Below are 27,665 nucleotides of genomic sequence, written 5' to 3'. Positions count from 1 at the left end.
TCTGAAAGAATGTTGTTCATTTGTTTATTGCCCCTGCCTCACTAGAACTTGGCTCCATTAAGGGATGGAGGTTTTTTCCATCACATATTCACCTCTGTAAGCACAGCCTAAAGAAACCAGCCGCAGAGCCAAGAGCTCAAATGTATACTGACTGATTGACTGTCACTAGGTTCCTTTCCTCGAATACAGCCATAAACAATTGGCAATTGCCTTTTTTGTTTGTTTATTTTAACGGATAACTAAGGCACTCAACAAAAAGAAGTGAATATGGGAGTCAAGAAAGTTAATGTCTTTTTTTTTCCAGAGTGCCCAACGTCTCTGTAGTCAGGATGTGTTAGGACTACAGTACCTGAGACTTTTGAATTCGGCCCTTTTCCTGAAAATCTATTAAAGCCCTAACCTTAAGTTTCATTCTATTCTTTATTAAAGGATTATTCCCGGACTTTACATCTGTAACAGTTCTTTCAAACAGCCAGAGCCTCAGGGAAGAAACCCAACCCCCTTGCGCAATCTCGTAGAAGCAGAGGCCCTAGCGCCGAGGGCCTTACAGTGCGCATGTGTAACTAAAAGCGGCGAGGCGGGAAGTGTTGCGCAGGCGCGTTTGGCGGACTCGGAGGCGGCGACCCAAGCATCTGGGAAGCCCCAGAAGCCGTATTCCTTTAAACCGTGAGTTTCCGACGGTTTGTTCCATGGCGCGGGATTGTGAGGGATTAGGAACGAATTCTAGATTGTGATTTCCCTCTCAGTAACCCCCCCCAAACCCTTGAGGATCCCACTGACCCGCGGCGGGAATGTCCTGCGCCTGCGCACTAAGCATCCAGTTCGGTCTCGGGTCTCAGGGACTAGGTCCTTCCCCGCGGAGCTCGCGGGCCGGGCTCGGGCAGGGATCCCATTCATGTCCCCCTTCCCTTCTTCCCGGCGCTCCTAAGCCGTGACGTTATCATTTCTCCAACACGTTGCACTGGGCCTTGGACAAACCTCCCGGGGCTCCCTTTCGGTAGTCAAAAGTTCTCCTCCAACCCTCTTCCTCCAGGTCAAACCGTTCTCCACACTAAGGCCTCCCCCACCCGATTCGCTACCTCTGCAGTTCCCACCGCCGTCTGCTACCGGGAGACTCCCCGGGTAGGCAGTTTTCCCTTTAGCTCCTGCCGGTTTGTCTGGGAGGTGAAAGTGAAGCCCGTGGAATCTTTTAAAATGGTTCACGGTTTTCCTTCCTTTGGGGATTTGGACAAAGGTGCGTTTTTAAGTATTTGCTTTGGGGACAGTAGCATTTTTAGTGGTTAGTTCACTAAATGATTTAAATTTCTCATCTTCTCCAGTATTCTGATTTTCATAGCTGCTTTGGTCCCCCTGCGGACATGACCCTGTAGCTGGCATTTTGCACCCTACTTGCTTTGTGATTGGAGCCTGCTTTGGGGATTCAGATGGATAAGCCAATGGTTTTTTCTCCCCTTGGTGGCCGGTTTCAGGCGGATGGCTCATTAAAAAAACAAGAGCAGAATTTTAAACCACCAGGTATGTGTTTATTTCCAAAGACATGTAGGCAACAATTTTGTAATTTCCATTATTAAAAAAACAACCAAAACACTACATCTTAATGTGAGTTGTATGTTTATATAGGAGTATTTTACGAATCGGTAAAACATAAGATCTAGATTTAGGATTGCATTGCATTTTAGAAGGATTATAGTCCAGCCATGTTTTACAGGTGATGTTGCTAAAATCTAAATATTAGTGCTTGTCTAAGATCACAGTTTGTTGATAGCCAAACTAGAATTTCTCTTCTAGACCTGTGTTCTTATTTCTACTCACCATATTGCGTTAAGCTTGAATTTAGAAATGGACGTTGGAGGGACTTTCACTTAAGTATTCAAAGGTAGAATTCATTGACAAAAGTAAATGAAGTGTCTGTAGCAGTAATAAAGGATTGTATCTCAGTGTACATCATGAAATGTTTGATTCTCACCCAGACCTTGAAATGAGGAGACTATCAAACAGTGCCTGATCTTGTACACTATAATGTGCACCTTTATTCCTGCTGTAGCACTGTGTCTGCAACATAGTAGACATTCAATAAATATTGATTAAATAGGAGTTCCAATTAACTGTTGATTTTTTTCCCTTAAAATGTAGCTAAGTCTTCTTGTTCCATCTTTGTCTTAAGCATATTTAGTGCTTTTTCAAAAATATTAATTTTGACTTTTTGTTCATGAGATATACCTATATAAACTCAACACTACAAAATAGACTTTAACTTGAACCCTGGAAAAATATGACATCTCCTGCTTTTGCTTTCTGACTAAAGCTTAACTCATCTTTGATGTTAAAGTACCATATTTGATAAAAGTACCCTTTGATGTCCCTATTTGATGAAAGCCACTATTATTCCAGTTAAAGTATCTGCACTTAAAACTTTACACTAAAAAGTTATTTTTGACTTTGTCTTTGTATTTGCTGCCCTCATCCAGTCCCCCAGTTTTATCTTCCCATTCCCACTTTCATTCCCTTACACTTTTCTCCTGAATTACAGTGAAGTTTCTTACTTACACTGCCACTTTTCACTTCCTTTTTCATCTTCCAGTTCATTTTGTACACTGCCACTAGAATAATCTTAAAATGCCACTCTCATCCAGTTTCATGGATATCATGCCTCTTCAGTAATACTATAAGCTCCTTGAGGGCAGTATCTTGTATAGCTCTTGATGTACATTGTGCATTAGGCAGAGTATATGAATAAATGAATCTGACTTGGCTCTAGCAAATGTTCAGGTAAAAGCTATTATTGTAATATTCTTCTGAAAATCTGCTAGGAAATAAAGAGTGGGGTGGATTTATTCCACATTTCTAAAGTTTTGTAGCTTTTATGTTGCAGAACATTGAACATTATAAACAGTGCTTTTTATAATTTATAAAGCATGCTGAAATTGTATTCATATGGTTCTTTTTTATTTGACGCTTAATAAAAAGCTAACGTTATATCAAAAACATAACTTGAATAAGGAATAAAACTGATGAAGTCCAGGCGCATAACTGTTTCGTGTTCTAGTATGATTTGCCTTAATAGAATCACTTTTGAATGGTGGGATTTCTGTATATCTTTGTATTCCCAGAGCCTTACTCTGTTCAGCACATAGTAGGTGCTTGAAAATATTTGAATGCATGTTTTAATACAAAGATATAAAGTAGAAATCTTAGTATAATGGATACATAGTATGACCCTTTGTTTTGGGATATCTGTCAGCTTTTTATGTAGTAACTTTTTTTCTGATAAAAATTGTACGTGCTTAGAGAAGAAAATATAGAAAGAGAATATGCCACTATCCAGATGTTGCCACTGTTGACATTTTGTTACCTTTCTTTAGTCTTCCTGTGCATATAGAGATACATTTTTAAAAAAAAATTGGAGTCAGCCAATTTATTTCTAATCTCCATTTTTAACTTAGCAATATGTATCTTGAATATTTCTAAATGTAATTATTCTGTAGCTTAGACCACCTAATGTTCCATTGCATGGTATGCTATAATTTATTTAATTGCCTTTTCTTATTGAACCTTTAGATTGTTTGCCATTTTTCCTGTTAGAAAAAATACTGCAATGAATGAAGTACCTGGCATAGTTTATTCTATAATAGATATTATCTATAAACAGTAGATATATTTATAAGTGATATTTATAAACAATAGATATTATTTAAACTATCAAACGTTTATTCTTTCATATTTTCAGCAAGCTTTTATTTTTTTTTTTTTTTGAGTGTCTACCATATGCCAAGTTTAGTAAGTGATGAAGATCTTTTCAGCGAAAGAAGACACTCTATGTTCTCCTAATGTCTCCTGTATACTGTTGAACTTTATTGGAAGGCTTGCTTTTGGTGTGTTACGTGAATAGCTCTTAGCCCACACTTCTAAAGTGGGTTATAGGTAACATCCTGGTTGCCTGAAACAGTTTCAGTTTATGCCTGTTATCACAGTGTAATTATGAACGCCCCCTTTCACTCTCAAGAGTGTCTAGTTTAGGTGATCTCCCTAAATTATGTGATCTTAATTTACATTTAATTATGTGTAAAACAAGTTACAGGAAGCATAATTTTAGGCAGTACATGAAGCCCCAGAATAAGCAAGACTTATATTCCTGGAGTATCAGTGTTACTCCATTGTAAGTAATTGAAAGCATTTCATTTATATGATAGATATTTCTTAAACCTCTGTTACATATAACATAACACCTTGCTAGGTGCTAGTAATAAATCAGTTCATAAAGCAGACAAATAAATCAATGCCCTCAATCTAGTGGATAGAGACAGAAAATAGATAAATAGTATATTCAAAAGTGATTAGTGCAGTGAAAAAAAATGTAGCAGGGGAGGGGAGATAGGCATTGGGGAGGAGATTGTGATTTTAGTAAGTGTAACTGGTCAGAGAAGACTTCAGTGTGGTAACATTTTTTAAAAAATAATGTTGTTTATTTATTTGTTTTTGCCTGGACTGGGTGTTCGTTGCTGTGCAGGCTTCTGTCTAGTTGCCGTGAGCCAGACCTACTCTTCCCTGCCGTGTGCCAGCTTCCCATTGCGATGGCTTCACCTGGTGCAGAGCTCAGGCTCTAGGTTGTTTGGGCTTCAGTAGTTGCTGCTCCCAGGCTCTAGAACACAGGCTCAGTAGTTGTGGCGCACAGGTTTAGTTGCTCCCCGGCATGTGGGATCTTCCTAGACTGAATCCCTGTTTTCTGCATTGGTAGGCGGATTCTTTATCACTGAGCTACCAGGGAAGCTCTAGTATGGTAACATTTGAACTAGGACTTGAAGGTGGTGAAGGAGGGAGCTTTGCATATATCTGGGGAGGGGCATTCCAGGCAGAGCGGTCAGCAAGTGTGAAGGCCCTAAGCTGGGAGTATGCTCGCATCTAGAAATAGCTAGGAGGTCCTGTCAGGAGAAGGCAATGGCACCCCACTCCAGTATTCTTGTCTGGAAAATCCCATGGATGGAGGAGCCTGGTGGGCTGCTTTCTGTGGGGTCGCACAGAGTCGGACACGACTGAAGCGACTTAGCAGCAGCAGCAGCAGCAAGAGGTCATGTGACTGCAAGGAGGTGAGTGATGAGAGTGAAGTCAGAGAGGTGAGGAAAGGAGGTAGTCCTTTGGCTTTTATGTGGAGCAAGATGTGAAACCGTTAGTGGGTTTGTGCAAAATAGTGATATGGTGACTTATGGTCACTCTGGCTGCTATGTTACAAATAGATTATAGGTCCTTGTGGGTGAAAGCAGGGAGTATAGTTAAGGAGGTTGTTGCTATAACCATTTTAGATATATTACGAAACAGGAAAAAATTAATTTAAAATTTCAAAACAGAAGCCTAGATCTTCGTTTAAATAATATTTAATAATTTAAATAATATTTTATTTTGTGGACTTTTCAGGGTCTTTCCCCAATCCTCAAAGTGTATTTTCATTGGTCTCTGATATTCATTGGTCTCTGCCCTTAGTAGTATTTTCTAGCTTTTGACATGAATACTGTCTTCCAAGATCAACTCTCATCTTCCACTTCAGAATCTGGGGGTTTTTCCACACTGGGGATTTTTCATTCACTTTGATTGTCAGGAAGTTTTTCCGTTCAGAAACATCAAAGTTGTTCTGCAAGCAAGAAACCTTCATATAATCATAACTTGAATTTTGTACAGATGGGTAACTGCATAGTAAGTGCTGGTGGTATGGAAGCACATTGAGCTTGCATAGTCATTCACCTGGCTTGTGCATTACAGTATTTTACTACTTATCTTTTCTTTCTAGTTATTTCTAACAGCTAACCAGCGTCTCTACTACTAACTGCCAGCTCATGTTTATGCAAAGGGAGGTTCCGAACATGGAACTCATAGGAAAGCCATAGAATATTATAGTTGGAAGGTGAAGTTCATCTAATCCAACTCCTTTGTTTTACAGGTTAAAAACCTGAGCACTAATGTGGTTTAATGATAGGAGTTGACTCCAGACTCTTTAGATTTCAGAGTGTCTATATCAGCACTGTCCAGTAGAACTTTCTGCAATAACAGAGATGTTCGTATGTGGCTAGTGTGACTGAGGAAGTTAATTTTTAATTTAAATTTATTTAATTTTGATTACACTTAAATAGCCATATGAAACTGTATCATCCTACTGCAAAGCTATTGGTGTTATTAATCATGTGCATACAACAAAGCATACATACAGACACATACATTTAGTAATAAAAAGACCACAAAAGGTTGTTAAAATATTTCACCATACCTAAACACTGTTGATTGTTAAGAGATACCATTATTTTATGTACTGCTCAGAAATGCTGCCAGTTATACTGTGACACAAGGCTTTTCACTAGAAATATTTTTATATACCTACTGAAAGAGTTCTTTTAGATGTAACTAGACAAATAATTATATATCTCTAGTACATACATGAAAAGGAAAATAAACATTTCGGATCTATCTCTTCTGAATCACTTTTTGTATTCAGAGTTATTGATATCCTATTTTTTCCCTCCTAGTATTGTTCTCATATATTAGCCATGCAGAATTTCTTTGAAGAATTCATTAAAAAAAAAAAAAGCCATTGTTAATGGGTTTTTAAGAAAAGCCCAGTTATGTGGAGCTAACCTATGTTTGATTTGTACTTCATCACCTCTACAATTCCTCCCTATAGTCATTTGACTCTTGAGGGTTAAATGTGAATGTTTCTTTGATTTTTTAAATTTTCTTCAGGTTATTGACTCCTATTCTGTAAGTTTTGATGCTGACCAACCACAGTTGTAAGTTGCATCCCAGTTTGAGTTGTTAAAAGTGCGTCTTAGAATCAAAGAAATGTTATAGCAAATTGAACATATTTTAGTGCCCTTTCTGTGACACTGGAACTTGAAGTTGGTTGGATTTGACACTCATTAGACATGATTATAATTGACTGTGGCAACTATGACTGCTGGAAAGCCAGCTTTCCCCCCAGGCCTTGGTTTTGGTTTCCAGAGTGACAGAGTGTGGTAGCTAATAGTGAAGGGATTTCTGTTGTCTTTGGCTTCACTCTGTTGTAACTTATAAACTTTTGCTTTTTTTTTTTTTTGCAGCTGTCTGAGTGACCATAATGATAGTAAACATTCATTCATTCAACGAACGTGCCAGACAGTGTTCTAAGAGCTGAGTGCTTTGTGAATTATACAGACAGGGAGCCTGTACTGATGGAGCTTATATTCTAATGGGAGGAGGCAGACAGCAAACAATTAAATAAACAGCATAATTTTATAGTGGATAAGAACACCAAAAGACAATTAACAGGGTAAAGTGGATAATGGGGAGGAGTCTTAATTTAAGTAGGATGTCAGAGGAAACTGAAAATTGGTTTAGGCAATGTAAAGTTATAAGGGAAGAGGATTTCAAGCAAGGGGAACAGAAAGAGCAAAAGCCCTAAAGAAGTAATGTTACTAATCATAACCACAACAATAAGAATCACCAGTATAATTTATTTAATATTTACCATGTGTCAGACATTGTGTTAAAAGCTGCGCTTGTGTTTTGTATGTTGTTTCATTTAATCCTCATAGTCTTTCAACAGCATGGGTACTATTATTACCCCATTTTCTATAAATAGGGAAACTAAGGCTTACAGATGTAAGCTGTGTGCTTTAGAAAGGTCATACCAACTGGAGCCAGAATTTTGATTTAAACCTCTCACCTCTAAAACTGGCTCACATAATTACTGTTATATTACCTCTTGTTGTATTGAAATCCACAAAGCTTTTCCAGTTCACCTGCTTGGTAGATGGGAAGGTGTTTTAGTTGTTTAGTCACCAAGTTGTGTCTGACTGTTTGTGAGGGTAATTTAAATAATTTAAGTAAGTTCTTTTTGTTACTTAGATGGAGTGATAAGAGTAGAAAGACTTCTGGATTAGGTCTTCTTGGCCTCTTATTTAATTATCACCTCTTAGTATTCTTCCCCTCAAATTTATCTTCTGCTTGTCATCTTCCTGCTTAATAACTTTACACGGCTCTTACTTGCATCCTCTGCTTTTTCTTTGCGACCCCATGGACTGTAGCCTACCAGGCTCCTGCCTCCATGGGATTCTCCAGGCGAGAATACTGGAGTGTTGCCGTTTCCTTCTCCAGGGGATCTTCCCGACTCAGGGATCGAACCTGGGTGTCCTGCACTGCAGGCAGACGCTTTAACCTCTGAGCCACCAGGGAAACCTGAATTTTATCAACCACATTCAATTTTATCTTCTCTCCTACTCTCCCCTCTCTCCACAGTAATCCTTGCCTTTTTCCTTTTGCTTGTCTTTGCATACATAGTAGTTCCTTCCTAAAATGCCTTCTTGTACAGTTCTCTGTTTGGTAAATGCTTCGAAAACACTGGTTAACTGTCTCCTGAAGGTGACCGGAAGTTACCTTCAGAGATGTTATTATTTCTTTCTAGTGACTGGAAGTCACCTTCAATCTCGTTCATTCCCCTCCCCTTCTACCTAGTAATATATATGAGTAGGTGTATGCTCAGTGACTCAGTCGTGTCAGACTCTGCAACTCTTCTAATATTACAATTAAAATCTTGTATTAAAAGTGAGGTTTTAACCTCTGTCTTTTCCAATAGAGGAAGCTCCTAGACTCCTGCAATGCAGGATCCCTGGGTCAGGAGGATCCCTTGGAGAAGGAAATGACAGCCCACTCCAGTAATCTTGCCTGGAGAATTCCATGAACCGAGGAGCCTGACAGGCTACAGTCCATGGGGTTGCAAAGAGTCAAGCATGACTGAGCAACCATCAAGCTCCTGGAGAACAGGATCTTCACCAACTTTGTTCATTTGTTTTTTAATACAATTGCTGGGTGTGTTTCAAAAGACAGTGTTTGTTAAATGAGTGGGTTGATAGACTTGTCAGCAATACCTCTGTGAAATTGGGCAAGTGACTTAACTTCCCTGAATATGGTTTCCTTATCTGAAAGACCAGGATCATTATGTCTGTTCTCCCAATATCACAGTGCTGTTATGTAGATCTGAAAAAATGCTGTATCTGAAAAGATAATACATGTGTAGTTACTTTGAAAATATCTTAAACTGTTGCAGATGCAGAGTGTTGTTATAACTTTAAAAGTAGCTAATGCTTGGCCTAGATATTGTAATAAAATCTGAGAACTCTTAAGTATGTAAATATCCTTTGTATCCAGTAGTTTATCACATTTTGAATTATTGCCTTTCTGTATTTTAACCATGCAGGCTTTTGCAAAGAGCTTATATTTATTTAAAAGTATTGATTTATCTGCTTTCAGGATATAGGATACTACTGGTAATTGCGACAATTTTTAAAGAATATTTTTTTAACATTCCTGAGACCTTAAGTAGAGCTTCTTTCTAGGTTATACTGTGAATATTCAATATATAAAACTTTTCCAAGCCTGTAAGATTTTGCATCTTTGGAGGAAGGAAATAGTTTTCGAGAAAATTGCGTTGTGTCCTTGTCATGCCATCTAGTGATCACAGCTCAGATTGTTTAGTTATTTTTTAAACAGCTTCTTCATTGTGTTGTACTCTATGCAGTGACAGTGTGTCTGTCAGAATGTAGTTTTAGAGTAGCAGCAATTGGGTGTGAGTGATTCAGTTACTTTTCAGTTTTATCTGTTTCTTCAAGAGGTGTATGAGTTAGAGCAACTTGATGGGGTTTTAGTCTTATAATTTTAAGGTTTATTGTAGCTATTTTTGTTTGTAATTAATGTAATGTAACATATTATGTTTTAGAAATTATTTTGAGACATTTTAACCTAAGAAAATATAAAATATACCCATTAATTGTAACTGAATTCTTTTTTGTCTTGATAGGTGTTAAAAAAGATATTGAGAAGCTTTATGAAGCTGTACCACAGCTTGGCAATCTGTTTAAGATTAAGGACAAAATTGGAGAAGGTAATTTGGGTATATACTTCATTAGTTTTATAAGCTCTTTTTCCTTCCTTTTTTCCTTTGTATAATCTTGATTTTCATTATTATTTCTTATTAGATAAATACCCCTTTTAAAATACAAAGACCATGGTTATATTATTAATTGGCGTAACAACTTTTCTCTTTTCCTTGGAAAGAAAGGAAGAATGAATAAATACATACAGTAAAATGAACAGTCCTATTTGAAACTTTATAATTTTATACTATTAAAAGTATTGATATCAATATGTAAGTAATTATTAATGATAATTATCTATAAAAAGTTTAAGATTTAAGTGGGGGGGTTTGATCAGGGAAAGCCAAATCTTTTTTTCTCTTTTTCCACTGCAGTTAGGTAGAATTAAACATATATGAAACCTAAGATGGCAAATTGATGAAAATAAACTGGTACAATATTTATAGGATGGTCAGTGTTTACATAAATATCATTCAGAGACACAATCATATTGACTGAATGAAGAGCAAATTTAGCAGACAGATGTGAAGGGAATGAGAAGATAAAAGATAATAGAACTTTTTGGTGACTATATTGAGAGATAGAAAATAAAAACTTAGTAAAAAGGAAAAAAAGCAACTTCCATTTGTTCATTGTTTGCTTTTCACAGTTAAATGTCAGATGAGAAAAGGCTGAATCAGTGAGTGCAGAGAAATAAGATGATGAGATGATTTGCGATATAAAAATCAAATCTTTACATCTTTTTTCTTACCTGTTTTTGACACTTAAGTCAATTTTCTTACCTTTTTTCTAGCACTGACTTCGTATTCAAAAACTTTGTTTTGAAAAATTCTGGTGTCCTCTTTGTTGTTACAGTTTAGTTGCTAATTCATGTCCTACTCTTTGGGACCTTGTGGACTGTAGCCCGCCAGGCTCCTCTTTGTGGGATTTCCCAGGCAAGAGTACTGGAGTGGCTTGTCATTTCCTCCTCCAGGGGATCTTCCCGACCCACAGATTGAACCCATGTCTCCTGCATTGGCAGGGTTCTTTACCACTGAGCCACCAGGGAAGCCCTTCTGGTGTCCTCCTAACAAATAGCTAACTACTCTTGGGGAGGCAGAGGGATGAAGAGGCTAATAAGTTTGAAAATTATAGCATGTATACCACCTTTTTGGTTATTTATGATGTACTTCAGTACATTAAAGGTCTAGAAAATTTTGTAATGAGAAATCTATCAATTTATTTTAACTCAATATTTCTCAAATTTAATTGACCACCCAGTCTTTTATTTTTTTTCTGTTTAGTTTCATGGTAAATTTTAAAGTTTAAAAAACTTTTTAAAATGAAAAATGTTGTAGGTTTTCCTCTCCTAAGATTAATATAATTTTTATTTCTAACAGACTGGAATCCAAGTCTTAAGATAGTAATTTCAAATGGTAATATTGTAGAAAGATACTTACTAGAATGGGTCATACCATAGAAATACCAATATTTTATGCTGACCCAATCAAACAGATGTACTGTATAGCTTTACTGAACTAATATACCACCTAAAGAAGTGATGACAGTTAAGAATGTATTAAAAATTGAAAATAAGTTCTAATTAATACAGATGTATTTGCTTTTTGTGTTCAGTATCATTAGAATATTAACGATTAAATTATGATCATTTTAGTTTCCAGTTTTTAAGAATTATTTTAGCATTGTCTCATAAACATTTTTAAAAATAAAATATTAAAAGATTCTAATTGTTTTACAGGCACTTTCAGCTCTGTTTATTTGGCTACAGCACAGTTACAAGTCGGACCTGAAGAGAAAATTGCTCTAAAACACTTAATTCCAACAAGTCACCCCATAAGAATTGCAGCTGAACTTCAGTGCTTAACAGTGGCTGGGTAGGCAACTGCTGTATATGATGTTTAAGATTTTTAGATATTAATAGATACCCCATAGGGATGATGAGATTGTCTGTGAATTAAACATATTCTTCAGTCAGGTATTTACAGTTTGCTGGCACTTTTTCTCTAATCTTGGAATGGCTAGTGAAGTTTATATTAGTTTTTAGGGTGGAATTCCCTTGAGGCTCAGCTTGACTTCTGTTCTCTTATGACTTCTTTTTCTAATCTTCCTACCAAATCATAGACCTTGTCTTCCATGGTATAAAATGTGGGGAACTCTTATTTCACATCTCCCTAGATATTAACAGCTTCATCTCTGTTTTTATTTTGAACAACAGAATCTTCTAGCATGTCTTTGTCATTGGTCTGTCTCTACTAGGTCATTTCTGTCAACATAGACACATAATGTCATATCTCTTACCCTCCCTGTACCTCTGTCCCTCTTGCAGTTACTCCATCATTTCTTTGCTCCCCTTCACAACTGGACATCTCAAAAATTAACCTGCACAAACCTGTTTTCACTTTCACACCTCCCTTTTACCCACACAGAGAAACACACACACAGAGTGAGGCTACTCTCTGTGCTAAATGGAAACTATTAATATTTTAGAGTCAGCCCTGACTTCATTTTGCCAGTTCCTTTTTCTGTTCACATGAATTCCTGGCAGTGTTTAGCATAATTGATTGAACCGTTGTCTTTTGACTTCTCTGCTGCTATTCCTTGATTTCTTCCTGCTTTATTTGGCCTTCATTTTCGGTATCCTTTGTCAGTTCCTCCTCTTCTACCTGACCCCTAAATGTTGGAGTTCTTCAGTTCTTGATCCTGGGCTTTCTTTCTCTAGACTTTCTTAAGTGGTGTCATGTATTCCACATGGGTTTAAATACATAGTAGTGATTCCCATAAGTGTTATAACCTCAGAACTCATAACTGCAGATTTATATATATATATATATCCACCTGCCTATTTGACATTTTCATTTGGGTACCTAATAAACATCTCAAACCTAGTACGCCAGAAAGTAAATTTTTATCCACCTTCATTGGCCCCCAGAATAATATCTTGCCACAGTCTGTTTTCATCTGTCCATCTCAGCAAATGGCACCATAGTCTACCTAGATACTGAAGCCAGAAATCATCACACTCAGTTTCTCCATATTTCTCCTAGTCTACATCCATCATCATGTCCTGGCAGTTTTGCCTCCCAAATACATCTAAAATCTCATCCATATCTGTCTTATCTTCTCAACTGCTGTCTTAGTCTAAGCCTCGATTACTACATAGCCTGCTTCTTCTCTTCCTCTCATAAACCCATAGTCAAAGTACAGCCAGACTGATCCTTAAAATATAAAAATATGTATGTATGTAATTCAAATTGGATACTGTTAGTTCCACTAATTGTTCAATGTTTTCTCAGTGTTCTTTGAAAAATATCCAGCTTTATCTCATGTCAGTCTTTCTACTTTCTTCACTGTGCTCTAGTTTCTTTAGCTCCTCAAATTTGAGTCAGGAGCTTTCTCACTTCAGGGCCACTCCCCATTACTACTTCCCTAACCAGGAAGACCCCTGCCAGTCTTTGCATGCTGACTCCTTATCTTTCTGCCCTGAGCAACAACAGTATCACTTCAAAGCCATCTTTGATTTAAATGAGATCTTTTTTTTTTTTCATTGTTATAGCACCCTTTGATCTCTTTTAAAACCCTTATATTTTGTCTCTTTTAAAACACCAAATATAATAATATGGTTTATTATCCATATTGTCCACTAGATAGTAAAGTTCATGAGGGCAGAAATCATGTTAATTTTAATTCACTGTCACATCCTTAAATGTCTAATATAGTGTCTGTTGATTAACAGGGCGCACTAAGTATCTGTTGAATGAATGAACATGCTGTCTGTTTATTATAGAAGACAGGAGCATAAGGTGGCTACTGTAAGGCACCTACCTTCTAGTACCCTGAATAAGATTATTCCTTTTTCTATACTGTAAACAACTCCTACAACTTTTTCTTTCCTAGTTCTTCAGCAATGTACATGGTAAAGAAGTCTACCTGATCTTGTTTCCTTTCTAGCTCCCATACTGGTTTTTACTTTTTATTTGACAGATACTTCAGGAAAACTGTCTTTATATTCTGATTCCATTGTATTCTGTTTTTCCTCCTTAAATCCTATTTGGCCTCTTTCTTTCCACTTAAATTACTTTCTGAAAATTAGTTAATTCCACTTTGCTGTTAATTCCCCTTCACCAGAATGAAAGCCTTTCCTTAGTCCTTATTTTTGTTGACCTCTTTACTGATCACCGCTTGCTTCACAACTCCTTACTTGTGGATCTTCCTGCCTGGGCTTTCTGCCTTATTTTGCCCTCCAACTTGAGATTTCTCCAAGGCTCAGTTTTCTCTTTCAGAGAAGGCAATGGCAACCTTCTCCAGTACTCTTGCCTAGAGAATCTCAGGTACGTTGGAGCCTGGTGGGCTGCCGTCTATGGGGTTGCACAGAGTCGGACACGACTGAAGCGACTTAGCAGCAGCAGCAGTTTTCTCTTTAATAATTTCACAGCTTAATCACTTATCTATAGTACAGTCACTGACTTACACTTGACTTCTCACTTAAGATGTAGTCTTGTATCTAGATATCTTTGTCAAATTGATGAGGTTTTAGTTTTAATGCTTTTTTTCCCCCTGTTTTCTCTACATGCTTTGTTGGTATCGATGTTGTTTTACTCAGACTCAAAACCATGGAAATCAGTTTACCCTGTTTCCCTCATTTTGCTCTGAAGTGGTGTGGTGGTTAAGAGTCTAGGTCTGGAGCACACTTGCCTGAATTCAAATCCTGGCTCCATGACCTGCTAGTTTAGTTACCTTGGGGAAATTCCTTAGCCTCTCTGGTCCTGAGTGTCTTTATCTGTTAAAAAAAAAGGGGGGGGGCGGGGCAAGAAATAATAGTACCATCCTTATATGGTTGTTGTAAAGGTTATGTGAATTATTGATCACTATGATTGATCGATTAGATCAGAGCTTGGCATGTAGTGAATGTTCAATAATTATTAGCTATTTTTAATTTATTTATTTATTACTGTTAACCATCCTATCTCTAAGTCTTGTTAATTCATTTTTATTAGTCATCTTTTCCTTCTCATTCTGTCACTTCCTCATTTAAAGCTATAATTATCTTTGTTTTTGAATTATAACCTCATAACTGGTGCTGTTTTTGTTTAAAAAAAAAAAAATCTCAGTTAAGTGAGCATACTATCCTATATGATGATGGCTTTAAGTTAGCTTCCTTGTGTTATTTATGTAATGCTAAAATTGCATTTTTTAAAAAACTGCATAAAGTTTCAGTTCATTTGACCTTTCCTCCATAGTTCATTGTGCATTTTTCCACTAGGGGGCAAGACAATGTCATGGGAGTTAAATACTGCTTTAGGAAGAATGATCATGTGGTTATTGCTATGCCATATCTGGAGCATGAGTCCTTTTTGGTAGGTTTTAATATTTCTTGAATTTTTATCGGCTAAATATTTCATTGAAAACAATCTTATAACCTTATTCATAACTTTATTTTAGGACATTTTGAATTCTCTTTCTTTTCAAGAAGTACGGGAATATATGTTTAATCTGTTCAAAGCTTTGAAACGCATTCATCAGTTTGGTATTGTTCACCGTGATGTTAAGCCCAGCAATTTTTTATATAATAGGCGCTTGAAAAAGTAAGTATGGAAAGTTACCAGAAAATATTTCTACTTAAATGAATTTGTTCTTTGGGGTCCATCTCTTTGACTTAAAACATACCACAACAACCATGAACAGATTTTTCTGTTTCGGATTTTCATTGTGGTTCGGGAAGGGAAATACTCTCAAGGAGAAGATAAAATTGTGTTAGTAAGACAGTATACATCATTAATGGAGAAGGCAATGGCAACCCACTCCAGTACTCTTGCCTGGAGAATCCCGGGGACGGGGGAGCCTGGTGGGCTGCCGTCTCTGGGGTCCCACAGAGTGCGATGTGCCGTGGCTCAGTGGAAATAGCTAAGAGACTTAGAAAGGGTCTAGTTTTTTTTTTTTTAAACCTTATACATTTCTCTGGACTTCATTTTAGTAAATGAGGGGATTGGGCCACGTGATAGCCAGTTTCCTATTTCAACACTAAAAGTTTTGAGTTTTTTATTTTTTTCTGGTGATGATATATATAAAGGCATTGTAAGCTGACAACTTAAAAACTGCTGTTTATACAGTGGATCATATTGAGTATAGTAAGGAAAATAGAACCATAGTTTCTTTTCTTGGGTTTCTGTACTCCTGACTTGGAAATTTAAACCATGGTTTTTAATTTTTTTTTTTTTTTTTAATTTTAAACTTGTTTAATTAAAAATTATCTGCTATGATGCCATCTCCGCCACCATCAGAGAACAAAGGGTTGTGTTTACATCTGCATTTCTTTTCTGAACAAGCCATTGGAAGAAGGAGAGAAAAGATGTTTCCTGTGTGTGGGAGACATCTTTCCTTAATTTTCAGTAGTTAGCTATTAAATTGTCTAAGACAAGTTTTACCTTGTCTATAAAACTTAACTTTTCTTTCTTCAAGAATATTTTAAATCTTTAATTTATCACCAAAAGATTTACAGTTTCTGTGTGAATATGGTTTGAGCATATTATGATGTTACTAAGCTTTCAATGTTACAGAGAAATAAAAATGCTTATTTTTGTTTCATAGGTATGCCTTGGTAGACTTTGGTTTGGCCCAAGGAACCCATGATACTAAAATAGAGCTTCTCAAATTTGTCCAGTCTGAAGCTCACCAGGAAAGCTGTTCACAAAATAAATCCTATGTAATCACCGGCAACAAGATTTCATTGAGTGGCCCAGCAGCACCTAAAGAGCTGGATCAGCAGTCTACCCCAAAAACTTCTGTTAAAAGGCCCTACACAAATGCACAAGTTCAGACTAAACATGGAAAAGATGGAAAGGTTCTACCTCTCATTTCTTAAGTGCCAATACAGTTTTAGAAATGTACTCTGTCCAACAGAGGGAGTTCTAATTCTAGGATGATACTTGCAACTGAAAAATACATATATACATATATATATGTTGTTTATGCTTGTTATATATTCAGTTTGTTAGATTTCACTGAGATTTATAATGGATTGTTTTATGATTTGAAAACTGAACATTTTGCTTGTAGATTTATAATGTCTTTGTCACTACAATTCTATTATATAAGAAAAATGGAAAATCATAAAATTTTCCCTGCATGTATGAAGCTTATATTATCCTTTTTGAAAGAAAAACATTAGTTATAGAGGAAAAAAACTCCAAAGTGTCTATCTCCATTTTAGCTGCACAGCAACATGTAACATCCATGCAGGTGGTTTTATAATTTTTCAGTTATGTGTATTTGTGGACTGTGATAACACTACATGGCGGTTAAGAGCTCTGTCTAGACTGTTTTCTCCTTTCACAGAAGTGCTTTGGTGCCTGAGGATGACTTGGATGCAGCTGCTTTTGTTTTATGTCACTTAACTCTCAAAACTATGGCAGAGTACAGCTGGCAGAAAGTGTTACAGATATAATCCTTCTTTTCCTTGTTTTTGTTGGTATTGTAGGAGGGATCTGTAGGCCTTTCTGTCCAGCGCTCTGTTTTTGGAGAAAGAAATTTCAATATACACAGCTCCATTTCACATGAGAGCCCTGCAGTGAAAGTAAGTAATGTAGCTTCATAGTACAATCATCAGTCAGTGTCACACTGGAGAGAATTTAGGGAATGACCAGATTAGGTTTTATTATCAGTGAGTTATTAAGGTTTTTTTCTTTAGCAGAAGGTGTTACTGCTTTGAGCATCTATCTAGTCAGTGCTTTCATTTTCTCCAGGTATGCACTTTTCTAGTGGAATTTTTCATCATTTTTGATTACCTGCCTCATTGTTGCTCTTTCTCTAAGGGAACATTTAGACCTTGTCTGAATGGCCTTATCTCTCATTGGCTGGAGTTGTGAGCTCCCAACAACTAACACATTTCTGACACACAGTTGATGGCGTAAAGATGTTTGTAAAGTTTACAAAATTGTCATCAATGTTAAATGGTTTTAAATGGACTTATGATATCCTGTAGCAGCTAGATAGCATGAGCAACAAATTAAAACTGATTTTAGCTGATGTAATTGTGCAGTTTACAGTTCTGAAATGGAGTTAGACACTAGAACATAACTGTTTTATACTTTTGTAACATTTCAAGGAAAGTTCTAATAAAGTGCAATTCAAATATTCACCAGACTAGGACCAGTTAGTAAATTTTTATGTTTACTCAACACAGAAACCTAAAAAGACCTTAACTGTTTTGATAGGCAAGTGTTTGTTTACATTCCAAAAGCCTGTTCAGCAGTTTTGAAAGTTACACTTCCCCTATTGCTTTTACTGTTACTAGCATATACTAGCATCATGTTAAATGTCATGAAAATAGAGACTATGACTTTTCTTTTACAGTTTATGAAGCAGTCAAAGACTGTGGATTTACTGTCTAGAAAATTAGGAACCAAAAAGAAGACCATTTCTACAAAAGTCATGAATAGTGGTGTGATGAGGAAAACTGCCAGTTCTTGCCCAGCTAGCCTGACCTGTGACTGTTATGCAACAGATAAAGTTTGCAGTATTTGCCTTTCAAGGTAATGTGTTTGGATGGTGCTGTGAAACCACGAGTATGCTGCCAGACAAGATGAGAAATTGCATTGATTTTGGTAGACAATTGATATAAGTGAGTGAAAAGGAAAAAGGCGGTCCTGTGAACGGCACAGGCACTAATACAGATAAGTACCTTGAAGAGTAGATGACAGCTGTTGTCGTGTTTGTCCCCTTACACACATGTGCTCTTTGGGAAGCACACTTGATTTTACATGAAATGGTTTTGTAGCAGTAGGGATAGCTCTTTTGAAACTTCAAAATTGCATGCTTTACTTGGTGATTTAAGCTTATCTTCTTTTCTTTATTCCTGCCTGTGTAGAGTAACCTAAACCAAATACTAGAACGCTTGTTTCATACCTCCCACTCTTTTGCCACACATGAATTCCTTTCTTCCCTTCAGAACTTTCAGAAGCTTTCATGAGCCTTTCCTGATTAACTCAAGTGTGTAAGTGAACAAGTATCTCCGTAATTAATCACTCCAAACAGAAATAAATTTTTATATCCCAGAGTTCCTGTTGTATTCTATTTTTCCATTATGACTCGTATCCTACACTACCTCTTTTTATGTATGGAAGTACCTTGAAGCCCCTCTGAAATAAGGCCTGGGAACTGGTGTGTGGGGTGAGGCCTGTAGAAGCAAAATCCAGGATTTTCATCCCACTGGGTTATCATTTGTAATAACTTTTATTTATATAGATGTCAAAGTAGAATTTACTGTGAACTAAACTGATGAGTGTTATTTTTTTGGTCTTAAATAATTAAACTGGAAAAATCTTATTTTATCATCATAAGGCGGCAGCAGGTTGCACCCAGGGCAGGTACACCAGGATTCAGAGCACCAGAGGTCTTGACCAAGTGCCCCAATCAAACTACAGGTATGTTGCACCAGAAATACAGAATCCAGTTAAATTGGTTGCCATAAATTTCATTTTATGATTTTTGTCTACTTATGACTAAATTTGAGCTCTTCTGCTTTTAACTAAATTATATAAGTGGGTTCTAGCAGTGTGACATTCCCTTTTTGAGATAGTATTATTAATGAAATCTAGTGTTGCCTTTTTTTTTCCCCCAATAGATTGCATTTTGCTTATCTATTTACGAGATGATTTAGGAATACTTTTAACATTACCTTTGGGGGGGGGGGATTGTATTTAGTAGTCTTTGCTAACTTAAGACTTGTAACTTTTTATGTTTGCCTAATACCTCAAAATTCTTCTGGGACACACATGATTGTGTGTTTGATTAAAAAATTTTTTTGTTATGAAAACAGTATAATAGCGTTAAAGAGATTTTTTAAATTTATTTTTTATTGAAGGATAATTGCTTTACAGAATTTTGTTTTCTGTCAAAATTCAACATGAATCAGCCATAGGTATACATATATCCCCTCCCTTTTGAACCTCCCTCCCATCTCCCTCCCCATCCCACCCCTGTAGGTTGATAACAGAGCCCCTGTTTGAGTTTCCTGAGCCATACAGCAAATTCCCCTTGGCTATCTATTTTACATATGGTAATGCAAGTTTCCATGTTACTCTTTCCATACATTTCACCCTCTCCACCCCTCTCCCCATGTCCATAAGTCTGTTTTCTATGTCTGTTTATCCTTTGTTGGCCTTTAAATAAATTCTTCAGTACCGTTTTTCTAGATTTTGTATATATTCATTAGAATACTATATTTATCTTTCTCTTTCTCACTTACTTCACTCTGTATAATAGGTTCTAGGTTCATCCACCTCATTAGAACTAATTCAAATATGTGCCTTTCTATGGCTGAGTAATATTCCATTCTGTATATGTAAACTTCTTTATCCATTCATCTGTCGATGGACATCTAGGTTGCTTCCATGTTCTAGCTATTGTAAATAGTGCTGCATTGAAGAATGGGATACGTGTATCTTTTTCAATTTTGGTTTCCTCAGGGTATATGCCAAGGACTGGGATTGCTGGGTCATATGGTGGTTTTTTTTTTTAAGGAATCTGCATACTATCTTTCATAGTGGCTGTATCAATTTACATTCCCACCAACAGTGCAAGAGCATTCCCTTTTCTTCACACCCTCTCCAGCATTTATTATTTGTAGACTTTTTGATGATGGCCGTTTTGACCCGTGTGAGGTGATAACTCATTGTAGTTTTGATTTGCATTTCTCTAATAATGAGTGATGTTGAGCGTCTTTCCATGTGTTTGTTAGCCATCTGTAGGTCTTCTTTGGAGAAATATCTGTTTAGGTCTTTTTCCCACTTTTTGATTGGGTTGTTTGTTTTTCTGGTATTGAGTTGTATGAGCTGCTTGTATATTTTGGAAATGAATCCTCTGTCAGTTGTTTCATTTGCTATTATTTTCTCCCATTCTAAGGGCTGTTTCACCTTGCTTATAGTTTCCTTTGCTGTTCAAAAGCTTTTAAATTTAATCAGGTCCCACTTGTTTCCTTTTGTTTTTATTTCCGTTACTCTAGGAGGTGGGTCATAGAGGATCTTGCTTTGATTTATGTCATTGAGTGTTCTGCCTCTGTTTTCCTCTGAGAGTTTTATAGTTTCAGGTCTTACATTTAGGTCTTTAATTCATTGAGTTTATCTTTGTGTATGGTGTTAGGAAGTGTTCTAATTTCATTCTTTTACATGTAGCTGTCCAGTTTTCCCAGCACCATTTATTGAAGAGGCTGTCTTTGCCCCATTGTATATTCTTGCCTCCTTTGTCACAAATAAGGTACCCATAGGTGCATGAGTTTATTTCTGGGCTTTCTATCTTGTTCCATTGGTCTATATTTCTGTTTTTGTGCCAGTACCATACTGTCTTGATGACTGTCGCTTTGTGGTATAATCTGAAGTCAGGAAGGTTGATTCCTCCAACTGCATTCTTCTTTCTCAAGATTGCTTTGGCTATTTGGGATCTTTTATGTTTCCATATGAATTGTGAAATTTTTTGTTCTGGTTCTGTGAAAAATGCCATTGGTAATTTGACAGGGATCACATTGAATCTGTAGATTGCATTTGGTAGTATAGTCATTTTCACAATATTGATTCTTCTTACCCAGGATCACGTAATATCTCTCCATCTGTTTATGTTCGTCTTTGATTTCTTTCATTAGTGTCTTATAATTTTCTATGTACAGTTCTTTTGTCTCCTTAGGTAAGTTTATTCCTAGATATTTAATTCTTTTTGTTTCAATAGTGAATGGGATTGATTCCTTAATTTCTCTCTCTGATTTTTCATTGTTGGTATATAGAAATACAAGTGATTTCTGTGTATTGATTTTGTATCCTGCAACTTTGCTAAATTCACTGATTAGCTCTAGTAATTTTCTGATACTATGTTTAGGGTTTTCTATGTACAGCATCATATCATCTGCAAACAGTGAGAGCTTTACTTCTTCTTTTCTGATCTGGATTCCTTTTATTTCTTTTTCTTCTCTGATTGCTGTAGCTAGGACTGCCAAAACTATGTTGAAAAAGAAAAAAGTCTGTAACTTGAAAGAGTTGTCTTGATGCAGGAACCCAGAAAACATCTTATTGAATAGATGAATCCTGTTATATTCACTTATATCATGGACTTTACAGAAAAGTATTCATTGATTGTGGGTTTATTCTTTACTTGCTAATGACCTAAAAAATGAATAAAACTATCTGCTTCCACTAATAGATGAATCCTGTTATATTCACTTATATCATGGACTTTACAGAAAAGTATTCATTGATTGTGGGTTTATTCTTTACTTGCTAATGACCTAAAAAATGAATAAAACTATCTGCTTCCACTAATAGATGAATCCTGTTATATTCACTTATATCATGGACTTTACAGAAAAGTATTCATTGATTGTGGGTTTATTCTTTACTTGCTAATGACCTAAAAAATGAATAAAACTATCTGCTTCCACTCTAGTCAGGACACACTCGCAAATAATTATAAAGTAATTGTTAAGTATGGTTATAAAACTTTATACAGAGTATTTTAGGGATATTTAACTCTTCTTATCTGAAGGGATTATGGAGGGAAGTTCATGAAAGAGAGGACGTCTGAAAAGAGAATGAATTGGAATTGGGGATTTCGTGGGCAGAGGAACTCAAGAAACAGCATGGTCATACTGGAATCAATAAAAGTTTAGTGTTGCTAGAATGTATGGTGAAAGTCAAGGAGTGATGAGAAACCAACCTGGAGAGAGGTAGACAAGTTTGGATCACAGTTGTTACATGGCTTAGACTATATCCTGTAGGTTTTGGAAAGTTATTCTAGGGAAAAATATGGTAATAATTGTATTCTAGATGGGTCATTCTGGCAGGTATACAGAGAGGAGGTGTGTGCAGGTCCAGATGAGAGATGATGAAAACCTGAACGAGGACGTTAATAAAAACAGAAAAGTGAAGAATTGGAAAGGCAGCCGAGTTTGCTGGATAATTGGATGTGGGACTTGGGTATGAACTGGTGGGGAAAGGGCATCCAGGATGTTGATCAGATTTCTAGCTTGGGAGATTCGAATGGGTACCAGTAACCAAGGGGAGAATAAAGAAGTAACATGTACAGGGAAAGATAAAGATGAGTGGGGTCATCATTGATTTGAGATGTTTGTAGAAATCCACATAGAGATGTCCAACAGAAAAAAAGTAAGTAAAGTTCAGGGAGGTCTGGACTGTGTTAAAGGTGTTAATAGTTGAAGTTGTGAAGTGGATGAAGGGCCAGTCAGGGAGAGTATACAGGATAGAAGTTGGAACTCTGGGGAGACTTAGCCCTTAAGGCTTGGAGAAAACATTGAAGGAGCAGGCAGAGGTATAGAGGGAACCAAGAATGTCAGATGATGCAGTGGTCAAGGGGCTGGTGATACTGGGAGTTCAACCATTAGGAGAGAAGAGATCCCTAAATATGTATTTTTTAATGAGTTTCTTCACATGAGGCTGAGCTGGTCTTAGTCATAACTGCAAGAACTTTGGAGATTAAAGTTTCCACAATAAAAGTTAGGGTTAGCATCTAGCTGAAGATGAGCTTCTAATGTTTAATACTTTTCACTAAAGTGAAACACTCTCAATACTATGCTGTGTAACTCATGGGGTGCATTCAATTTTTCTTTCTTACATAGCTACTTTGGATGTATTTTGATGTTATAAAATGTGCATTCACTTAGTGGTGAAATGTCCTTTTAAACTTAACCAACTTTCATATTGCTCAAGAAAGGTAACACTGTATTTTGCATTAAGGATGTTAGACCAGGGATTCTCAACCTTGAAATTACGTAAAAACACCTGAGGAACTTAAAAAACTGATGCCTAAGCCCTGCTTCAGCACAATTAAGTCAGAGCCTCTGAGGGGATTGGGGCAGGGCATCAGAATTATTCTAAGGTTCTTAAGAGGGTTTGAATACACAGTAAAGATTGAGCGCTACTGATGTAGAAGTATCATAGATTGGGGATTTTTTATTTTAAGTGTGTTTTCTGTTACAGCAATTGACATGTGGTCTGCAGGCGTCATATTCCTTTCTTTGCTTAGTGGAAGATATCCATTTTATAAAGCAAGTGATGATTTAACTGCTTTGGCTCAAATTATGACAATTCGTGGATCCAGGGAAACTATCCAGGCTGCTAAAACTTTTGGTAAGCAGTTTTATATTATAGAATGAAACACATACCTTTGCTAATCTCCTGCAGATCACTTAATAAATTATTACAAAATTCTCTACAAATAAACATGTCGTATGTTTGTAAAGTTCTCTGTTGTTGTAACTACAAACTATGGGACACTCCTTTGGGACAAAATTTCAGTCAACCTACCTCAAAAGTAACTGGGCTGCCCCTTGCCCAGCCCCAGAATCAGTGTACCTTAATCAAAGTTGCATATCGAAATTATCAGAGGAACCTCAGGAAATACATATACTGGTCTCACCCCACCTTTTCCTGGAAAATATGATTCAGAAAAATGTTATACATAGAAAGGGTTGACATTTGTTAGTTTGAGAAAACAAGTAATTTTAATCAAAAGCTATTTCTGAGTAAGAACTACTGCAAAAATGATTATCCATCCCAGTGCCATGGTCTAATCTACCAGGAAAAGTCAGTGGCAGTCAGTCTACAACCTTATACTTTATTGGAAACTATTGGGTTGGCCGAAAAGTTCGTTCGGAGTTCTTAACACGAAAGAACCTTTCGACCAACCCAATGTTATAAGAAAATTTTATCTGAGGGTAATAGGATGAAGTTCCGCATACAAGGAAAGCAAGATTGTTACATCAGAAATTGTGTTCTTGCATGAGTATGTTTTTCAGTTGAGAAAATGATAGCTTGTATCTTCAAAGAATTTGTTGTCTAGTAGGTGAGACAGATATTATAATACAGGTTACAATACAGAACTGCAAGAGTAATAATAGAAGTTGTCACAGGATACAGCAGAGGCTTAGAATGATCAACTCTCTGAGAGTGTCAGGCCTCACAGAGGTAAAAATGCTTGAACTGAGTGGTGATGTAAGTGGGAGTATTCTGGGCATGGGGGTGGAGGGGGTGCAGGTCACCCTCATCAAAGACAGGAAACATGTGGTCAGAAACATGTAGAAGCTTGGAAGGGGAAGAGGGAATGGGAACTGCAGCTGATTAAAGATTACAGAATATGATGAAGCTGAAGATTTTGGCAGAGTCAAGAGAGTCCTTTATATTACTTATTAAGGCACTGCTTTCTACTTACCATCTCCCACTTTATGATTTGACCTTCAACTACATGATGTAAAACACAACTAAAATATGGCACATGGTGCTCTCTCTCCCATTCAGCGTAAATATATGCACAAAGCAAACAGTTGGACTTGCATGTTTCTCATGGGAGAGACTTCTGATATATTCAAATAATATAATATATGTATATTTTTTCTCTTTTAGGCAAGTCAATATTGTGTAGCAAAGAAGTTCCAGCACAAGACTTGAGAAAACTCTGTGAGAAACTCAGAGGTATAAATTCTAACACTTCTAAATTAACAAGTGATATACAAGAGTGCAGTTCTCATGACCCAGCTTTTTCAGAGAAGACAGAAAACCGTAAACTTTCTCACTTCATACAAACACCTCATGCACAACCCTCAGGGAATTCATCATATAAAGGCGACAGTAATGGCTGTGGGGGCAATTTTGAGGAGTCTACTACCAATCTAGAAGGCTGGGATGAGGTGCCTGATGAAGCTTATGACCTGCTTGATAAACTCCTAGATCTGAATCCAGCTTCAAGAATAACAGCAGAGGAAGCTTTGTTGCATCCATTTTTTAAAGATATGAGTTTATGATTATTCTTTAATGTTTATTATTGTGTATTGTGAGGTAAAGTGAAAAAGAGTTATTTGTAATAGCCATAAATTCTTGATTAGAGGCCAGGTCAGGGTGAATAATTTATTTAATATTTGCTCTCCTAGCAGATTCTAAAATACGGATTAAGATTACTTAAGTTGCCTAGGGTAGTTCTTTGACTAACAAAATGATCTTTGACTTAGATCTACCCAAGTAGAATCAGATCTTTCATTTACCTAATTGTTTGTAAACTGCCATCTGCAGAAATAGGAGCAGTCTTAGCCTGGTACATAGGGCTTCAAGGTATGAGTCTTGAAATTGAGGGTTGTGACAGGGATTAAAGACTTCAGTGAGTCAAAAGACTTCAGGTTTACTGGGTTTTTTGAGCTATGTGTGTTTCTGGAAAACTCAACCTGATGCTGGTCCTCTGATTATTCTGGAGGTAGAGAAGATAATTTCCTTTTTTAGAGGCATGTATTATACCTTTTATGAACACTAAAGCAATGAGAAAATATCGGGATATTACTTAAAATTGAGTTTTATTTATTCATTTTTTAATACTTTTTTTGTGTGAATTGCCATGTTTTTCTTAATGGTTTCTCTCTTGATTTTTCTGCCATCTCTACCCACATCTAAAACACATTCTCCTTGGAAATTTTATGGTGCTTTCCAAGGCTTCTGGGTACTTTGTTAAATACCGCCTGTGTTCATAGTTGGGAAGTTAAAATAATGTGTTGATAAAGGGAAGCTGTGGGACCAAAGTAAAGATTGTTAGTTCAAAATGCTTTTCTTTTTCTCTGAATATACATGGTTTTTGCATTCTATCTTAGATATAATTAGGTAGCTGCTAAAAGGATAGTGAACACAGAATTGACAGTGTTAATTGGAGATTCCTCCTCTGCCTAGAGCCATTCAGATCTCTATATCCTATTTTGAGTAAGTCAGTCCTGGTCAGAGAAAGATGCTTCCTAGAGTCTTGGGTGCATTGGGAAGAGTGCTAATGAAGTAGGCAAAGTAGAAAAGGAACTAAGATAGAGGTTTATGTATTATGACATACAAAATTTTATATATATATATAAATGATAGCATGTCAGATTTACTAAAGGATTGAGTCTAGAGGTGTAGGTCTGCCAAGAAGTTTCCCACTTGGTAGTCACAGAGTATAATACAACTTAGGGAGATTTAACATTCATTTTGTTGTTTTGAGCATTGAAGTTAGTTTGCCGTAATCCATATTCCATTTGGCAAGTATTATACTTGTATACCAGGGTCATTGATCTGCTGTCTTCTAATGCTGTTGTTTTTTCTCTTAAAAAAAAAATGTTCTTGAATTTGTATGTTTAATAAAGTCATCCTCATATTTTTTATGTCAATGTCAGACTACTCATTTGAAAAATGCATTTTTTTTTAAATAGTATTGACCACTAGGTACATTTTCCTTCTGGCATCAATGAGTTCTCTCTCAAACAAATAATCGGTAATAGATTAGCAGATATAGACCTGACTCAAGTAATTTATGAAAGATTGATGTATTTTTTATAGAAATGTGGTTCACAATCAACATGTTCTCAGAAAATTAACAGGAAGAAAAATTTACTAAAAATGCAAGTAAGGAGACATTCTCTAGGAAGTTTAATATTCAGGGCTATTGTTTCAACTTTCCATTAATGTCTTTGAATAGAAAAGTTGGAACATTTGACTTGAAGAATAGAATTTGGTTGTTATGCAAGGGAAGGAAAAGGGAGCTAGTCTTCTGAAAGATATGCAGTGTTACAAATTAGTTCTCAGGGAATTTCAATCCAGCTAGATAATGTTGCCTCAACTTTGGCTGTTTTGTGGATAAGAGTAGCAAGGAGCCTGTCATATTCTTCAGATTTTTCAGCCTTCTGAAGACTATCTCAGATATCTCCCTAAAAGATATTAGACAGAATAGACATTTCTAGGGAAAGATTTAGAAGATAACTAGTTAATGCTGTTT

General features: G+C 36.4%; 1 protein-coding gene across 2 annotated transcripts; it reads left to right on the top strand.

The window, feature by feature from the left end:
- The first annotated feature begins 557 nt into the window (after positions 1–557).
- CDC7 (cell division cycle 7) lies at positions 558–27,052 on the top strand. 2 transcript variants are annotated; one of them, XM_061121402.1, is made up of 13 exons: positions 564–666; positions 1,034–1,234; positions 1,320–1,515; positions 9,815–9,898; positions 11,629–11,764; positions 15,151–15,244; positions 15,330–15,472; positions 16,476–16,728; positions 17,365–17,460; positions 18,240–18,418; positions 19,227–19,309; positions 23,867–24,016; positions 25,289–27,052. In XM_061121402.1, the coding sequence occupies exons 3-13, from the start codon at positions 1,425–1,427 to the stop codon at positions 25,684–25,686; spliced, it is 1,707 nt and encodes a 568-aa protein (XP_060977385.1). In that variant the 5' UTR covers positions 564–666; positions 1,034–1,234; positions 1,320–1,424; the 3' UTR covers positions 25,687–27,052. The 2 variants fall into 2 exon arrangements, with proteins under 2 accessions (XP_060977386.1, XP_060977385.1); XM_061121403.1 differs by lacking the exon at positions 1,034–1,234 and having other exon boundaries at positions 558–666.
- The last annotated feature ends 613 nt before the right edge of the window (positions 27,053–27,665 follow it).

The sequence above is a fragment of the Dama dama genome, chromosome 20, assembly GCF_033118175.1.
Source record: "Dama dama isolate Ldn47 chromosome 20, ASM3311817v1, whole genome shotgun sequence".
Classification (NCBI taxonomy): domain Eukaryota; kingdom Metazoa; phylum Chordata; class Mammalia; order Artiodactyla; family Cervidae; genus Dama; species Dama dama.
The sequence above is the reverse complement of the archived record's forward strand: the minus strand, read 5'-3'. Positions and strand labels throughout refer to the sequence as shown.

Excerpts from the sequence above, each read along its gene's own strand:
- CDC7 (XM_061121403.1), top strand. The coding sequence starts at position 1,425 with ATGGATAAGCCAATGGTTTTTTCTCCCCTTGGTGGCCGGTTTCAGGCG. Across the intron at positions 15,245-15,329 it reads TGGAGCATGAGTCCTTTTTG|GACATTTTGAATTCTCTTTC; the intron begins GTAGGTTTTAAT and ends ACTTTATTTTAG. Across the intron at positions 16,729-17,364 it reads AACATGGAAAAGATGGAAAG|GAGGGATCTGTAGGCCTTTC; the intron begins GTTCTACCTCTC and ends TTGGTATTGTAG.